Source organism: Coregonus clupeaformis, chromosome 26 (assembly GCF_020615455.1).
Source record: "Coregonus clupeaformis isolate EN_2021a chromosome 26, ASM2061545v1, whole genome shotgun sequence".
Lineage (NCBI taxonomy): Eukaryota > Metazoa > Chordata > Actinopteri > Salmoniformes > Salmonidae > Coregonus > Coregonus clupeaformis.
The window spans coordinates 35,029,492-35,035,523 of record NC_059217.1 but is presented as its reverse complement, the minus strand read 5'-3'; the positions used below and the strand labels follow the sequence as shown (position 1 = coordinate 35,035,523).

At 41.2% G+C, this 6,032-nt stretch overlaps 1 protein-coding gene across 1 annotated transcript in view; it reads left to right on the top strand.

The window, feature by feature from the left end:
- Positions 1–241: 241 nt before the first annotated feature.
- LOC121540689 (amyloid-beta A4 precursor protein-binding family A member 2) overlaps positions 242–6,032 on the top strand; it is a 13,455-nt gene continuing 7,664 nt past the window's right edge. The window contains exons 1-5 of the mRNA XM_041849722.1: positions 242–278; positions 457–592; positions 2,429–2,574; positions 3,099–3,185; positions 5,051–5,236. Coding sequence (XP_041705656.1) covers positions 457–592; positions 2,429–2,574; positions 3,099–3,185; positions 5,051–5,236 — 555 coding nt within the window. The 5' untranslated portion in view covers positions 242–278. The remainder of the gene's footprint in view (positions 279–456; positions 593–2,428; positions 2,575–3,098; positions 3,186–5,050; positions 5,237–6,032) is intronic.

The following is a 6,032-nucleotide window of genomic DNA, read 5'->3' as shown; positions in this document are numbered from 1 at the left end:
AGACAAGGACACAGACACAGAGGGAGTCCCCAGAGGAGAGACAGACAAGGACACAGACACAGAGGGAGTCCCCAGAGGAGAGACAGACAAGGACACAGACACAGAGGGAGTCCCCAGAGGAGAGACAGACAAGGACACAGACACAGAGGGAGTCCCCAGAGGAGAGACAGACAAGGACACAGACACAGAGGGAGTCCCCAGAGGAGAGACAGACAAGGACACAGACACAGAGGGAGTCCCCAGAGGAGAGACAGACAAGGACACAGACACAGAAACAGGTAACTGCCTGATGCTGCCAACTCAACAGGGTTTGTTTTATGTTATTCGTTTGACTTGACAGGGACCAGGCGCAACAAACACTGCACCAGATTTGACCCACGTACATGTAGCTAAGTCTCATCTGAAGTCCGGTCGTGTTTCTGTCTGTTAGTAAGATCTCCCCTCTGTCTGTTCCAGATGCCTCACGACGTCTCAGAGCAGCAGCCATGCAGGCCTCACTGCCCAGAGCCCCGGGCCCTAGAGGAGGACAGGAACAACGCACCTCCGCCTGAACCAACACAGAACAACGCCTCGTTCCCCAGCTTCGTGGATGGTAAATATACTTTTTCTGTATGGTTCATTTGAATCCATACCTGAGTAATGCACATATGATTGTGATATAACCGTTTAGGGCCCGTTTGGTCTCTGGTGTGGACACACCTTGAGGTTGCTGTACTGCTGCAACCATATTGCCCAGCAATGGGACAATAACGGCCTTCTGAATGTGAATCTGGATCTGAATGTGAATCTGAATCTGACTCTGAATGTGAATCTGGATCTGAATGTGAATCTGAATCTGACTCTGAATGTGAATCTGAATCTGAATGTGAATCTGAATCTGACTCTGAATGTGAATCTGGATCTGAATGTGAATCTGAATCTGACTCTGAATGTGAATCTGAATCTGAATGTGAATCTGAATCTGAATGTGAATCTGAATCTGAATGTGAATCTGAATCTGACTCTGAATGTGAATCTGACTCTGACTCTGAATGTGAATCTGACTCTGAACGTTAATCTGAATCTGAATGTGAATCTGACTCTGAATGTTAATCTGAATCTGACCGAATGTGAATCTGTATCTGAATCTGAAACTGAGTCTGAATGTGAATCTGACTCTGACTCTGACTCTGAATGTGAATCTGACTGAATGTGAATCTGAATCTGACTCTGAATGTTAATCTGACTCTGAATGTTAATCTGAATCTGACTCTGACTCTGAATGTTAATCTGAATCTGACTCTGAATGTGAATCTGAATCTGACTCTGAATGTGAATCTGGATCTGAATGTGAATCTGAATCTGACTCTGAATGTGAATCTGGATCTGAATGTGAATCTGAATCTGACTCTGAATGTGAATCTGAATCTGAATGTGAATCTGAATCTGAATGTGAATCTGAATCTGACTCTGAATGTGAATCTGACTCTGACTCTGAATGTGAATCTGACTCTGAACGTTAATCTGAATCTGAATGTGAATCTGACTCTGAATGTTAATCTGAATCTGACCGAATGTGAATCTGTATCTGAATCTGAAACTGAGTCTGAATGTGAATCTGACTCTGACTCTGACTCTGAATGTGAATCTGACTCTGAATGTGAATCTGAATCTGACTCTGAATGTTAATCTGACTCTGAATGTTAATCTGAATCTGACTCTGAATGTTAATCTGAATCTGACTCTGAATGTGAATCTGAATCTGACTCTGAATGTGAATCTGGATCTGAATGTGAATCTGAATCTGACTCTGAATGTGAATCTGGATCTGAATGTGAATCTGAATCTGACTCTGAATGTGAATCTGAATCTGAATGTGAATCTGAATCTGAATCTGAATCTGAATCTGAATCTGACTCTGAATGTGAATCTGACTCTGACTCTGAATGTGAATCTGACTCTGAATGTTAATCTGAATCTGAATGTGAATCTGACTCTGAATGTTAATCTGAATCTGACCGAATGTGAATCTGTATCTGAATCTGAAACTGAGTCTGAATGTGAATCTGACTCTGACTCTGACTCTGAATGTGAATCTGACTCTGAATGTGAATCTGAATCTGACTCTGAATGTTAATCTGACTCTGAATGTTAATCTGAATCTGACTCTGAATGTTAATCTGAATCTGACTCTGAATGTGAATCTGAATCTGACTCTGAATGTGAATGTGAATCTGAATCTGACTCTGAATGTGAATCTGACTCTGAATGTGAATGTGACTCTGAATGTGAATGTGAATCTGACTCTGAATCTGACTCTGAATCTGACTTTGAATCTGACGCTGAATGTGAATCTGAACCTGACGCTGAATGTGAATCTGAATCTGACCCTGAATGTGAATGTGAATCTGACTCTGAACCTGACTCTGACTGTGATTCTCATGCCCAGTCCCAGGTCCATGTGAGCCGGAGGACCTGATCGATGGGATCATCTTTGCTGCTAACTATCTGGGTTCCACCCAGCTGCTGTCTGACAAAAACCCGTCTAAAGGAATACGCATGGCCCAGGCCCAGCAGTCTGTCAGCCAGGTCAAGGTATTCTATTCAATTCTATTTTTTGCCTGCCTAATATTCTGATCGATCAATGAATGTCAGCTGAACTGAATATCCATTCTTCCTAACCACAATAAATATTTTTGCAATTGAAAAAAAAACTCACTGCTGGAGTACACTTTTTCAACCACATGATGGAGCTCTCTCATTCTTTTTCACCATGTTTTGTGTGTCTACCATCTATGGCAGTGGTTTTATATATATATTTTTTTGTTTGTTGAATTTTCATTGTTGGACATAAAAGACTTTTGGAAATCTGTTCCCAAGTATTCCCACACATTATAGAGAGACACGTGATTGTATACAAATGTAAGCAAGGTTTGAATTGATTATGTTTTAGTCAAATAGTAAATCTGTTTGGGATTTTTGCGGTCAATTTGCAGTCTACAAATTATTTGTAATTATGTTCCGGCCCCCCTCGACCATCCATCCATCGGCTCAAGAAAAAAAATCATCCCGCGGCAGAATCTAGTTGATGATCCCTTATCTATGACGTCTGCCCACAGAGCCGAGATGAAGACTCTCAGATGGTGACAGAAGTTGACCTCTTCATCTCCACCAAGGCAGTCAAAGTGCTGAATGCTGACACACAGGTGTGTAACTACAGTAGGAGCTATGTGTCTAGGGAAACACTCACCTCTGACCTCTCTGTGTTGCTTTGTATCTGCCACCGGGTTGGGGTTTCAATTCAGGAAGTTGACAGAAATTCCAGTTCCAATTCCTAATTTTCCTTATTGATAAAAATCTGATCTACTGTCATAAGAGTCCTATCTTTTCCTCTTATAACTTAAGGGGGCATTCCTAGTATTACCACAGCAGATACAGTTGAAGTCGGAAGTTTACATACACCTTAGCCAAATACATTTAAACTCAGTTTTTCCACAATTCCTGACATTTAATCCTAGTAAAAATTCCCTGTCTTAGGTCAGTTAGGATCACCACTTTATTTTAAGAATGTGAAATCAGTCAGAATAATAGTAGAGAGAATTATTTATTTCAGCTTTTATTTCTTTCATCACATTCCCAGTGGGTCATAAGTTTACATACACTCAATTAGTATTTGGTAGCATTGCCTTTAAATTGTTTAACTTGGGTCAAACGTTTTGGGTAGCCTTTCACAAGCTTCCCACAATAAGTTGGGTGAATTTTGGCCCATTCCTCCTGACAGAGCTGGTGTAACTGAGTCAGGTTTGTAGGCCTCCTTGCTCGCACACGCTTTTTCAGTTCTGCCCACACCTTTTCTATAGGATTGAGGTCAGGGCTTTGTGATGGCCACTCCAATACCTTGACTTTGTTGTCCTTAAGCCATTTTGCCACAACTTTGGAAGACCCATTTGCGACCAAGCTTTAACTTCCTGAGTGATGTCTTGAGATGTTGCTTCATTATATCCACATAATTTTCCTTCCTCACGATGCCATCTATTTTGTGAAGTGCACCAGTCCCTCCTGCAGCAAAGCACCCCCACAGCATGATACTGCCACCCCCGTGCTTCACGGTTGGGATGGTGTTCTTCGGCTTGCAAGGTACCCCCTTTTTCCTCCAAACATAACGATGGTCATTATGGCCAAACAGTTCTATTTTTGTTTCATCAGACCAGAGGACATTTCTCCAAAAAGTACGATCTTTGTCCCCATGTGCAGTTGCAAACCGTAGCCTGTTTTTTTTTATGGCGGTTTTGGAGCAGTGGCTTCTTCCTTACTGAGCGGCCTTTCAGGTTATGTCGATATAGGACTCGTTTTACTGTGGATATAGATACTTTTGTACCTGTTTCCTCCAGCATCTTCACAAGGTCCTTTGCTGTTGTTCTGGGATTGATTTGCACTTTTCCCACCAAAGTACGTTCATCTCTAGGAGACAGAACGCGTCTCCTTCCTGAGCGGAATGACGGCTGTGTGGTCCCATGGTGTTTATACTTGGGTACTATTGTTTGTAAAGATGAATGTGGTACCTTCAGGCGTTTGGAAATTGCTCCCAAGGATGAACCAGACTTGTGGAGGTCTACAATTTCTTTTCGGAGGTCTAGGCTGATTTCTTTTGATTTTCCCATGATGTCAAGCAAAGAGGCACAGTTTGAAGGTAGGCCTTGAAATACATCCACAGGTACACCTCCAATTGACTCAAACGATGTCAATTAGCCTATCAGAAGCTTCTAAAGCCATGACATCATTTTCTGGAATTTTCCAAGCTGTTTAAAGGCACAGTCAACTTAGTGTATGTAAACTTCTGACCCACTGGAATTGTGATACAGTGAATTATAAGTGAAATAATCTGTCTGTAAACAATTGTTGGAAAGATTACTTGTGTCATGCACAAAGTAGATGTCCTAACCGACTTGCCAAAACTATAATTTGTTAACAAGAAATGTGTGGAGTGGTTGAAAAACGAGTTTTAATGACTCCAACCCAAGTGTATGTAAACTTCCGACTTCAACTGTATATGTATTATTTATCCCCCCAGGAGACGCTGATGGACAGTGCGTTGCGTACCATCTCCTACATCGCAGACATCGGGAGCATCGTGGTTCTGATGGCTCGTACCCGTATGTCAGGCACGTCCTCGCAGGACTGTACTGAAGCTGATCTCTCCTCCTCAGAGGGACAGAGACACTACAGAATGATCTGCTATGTCTTTGAGTCAGAAGACGTGAGTACCGGACCGGCAGCCTTAAAATAAGATTCTGTTCTGTTCTGGTCTAGTCTGTTCTGGTCTAGTCTGTTCTGTTTTGTTCTGTTCTATCATGTTCTGTTTTATTCTGTTCTGTTCTGTTCTGTTCTGTTCTCCCACTCTTTCCATTTGAATACTGCTGAATGTTATTGATGGATTGGGGCATTGCTTTTGTTATTTGAGATTGTTTGGCACAGTGTTTGCTAAGGTCTATACACTATTACAGAACAATATTACTGAACATCATTTTAAAGCTTTGAAAATGGCTATGGCCTGTACAGAGGCCCTACCTTATTTAACTCTTATGTTGGCTTTCCTATAACATGTGTTATACCTTCCTATAACATGTGTTATACCTTCCTATAACATGTGTTATATCTTCCTATAACATGTGTTATATCTTCCTATAACACGTGTTATATCTTCCTATAACATGTGTTATACCTTCCTATAACACGTGTTATACCTTCCTATAACACGTGTTATACCTTCCTATAACATGTGTTATATTTTCCTATAACATGTGTTATACCTTCCTATAACATGTGTTATACCTTCCTATAACATGTGTTATACCTTCCTATAACATGTGTGATATCTTCCTATAACATGTGTTATATCTTCCTATAACACGTGTTATACCTTCCTATAACACGTGTTATACCTTCCTATAACATGTGTTATATCTTCCTATAACATGTGTTATACCTTCATTCATCATTTCAGTTGGTTCCTAACTGTGTGCTATCTCCCACCTCTGCATTGTTGTCAACTT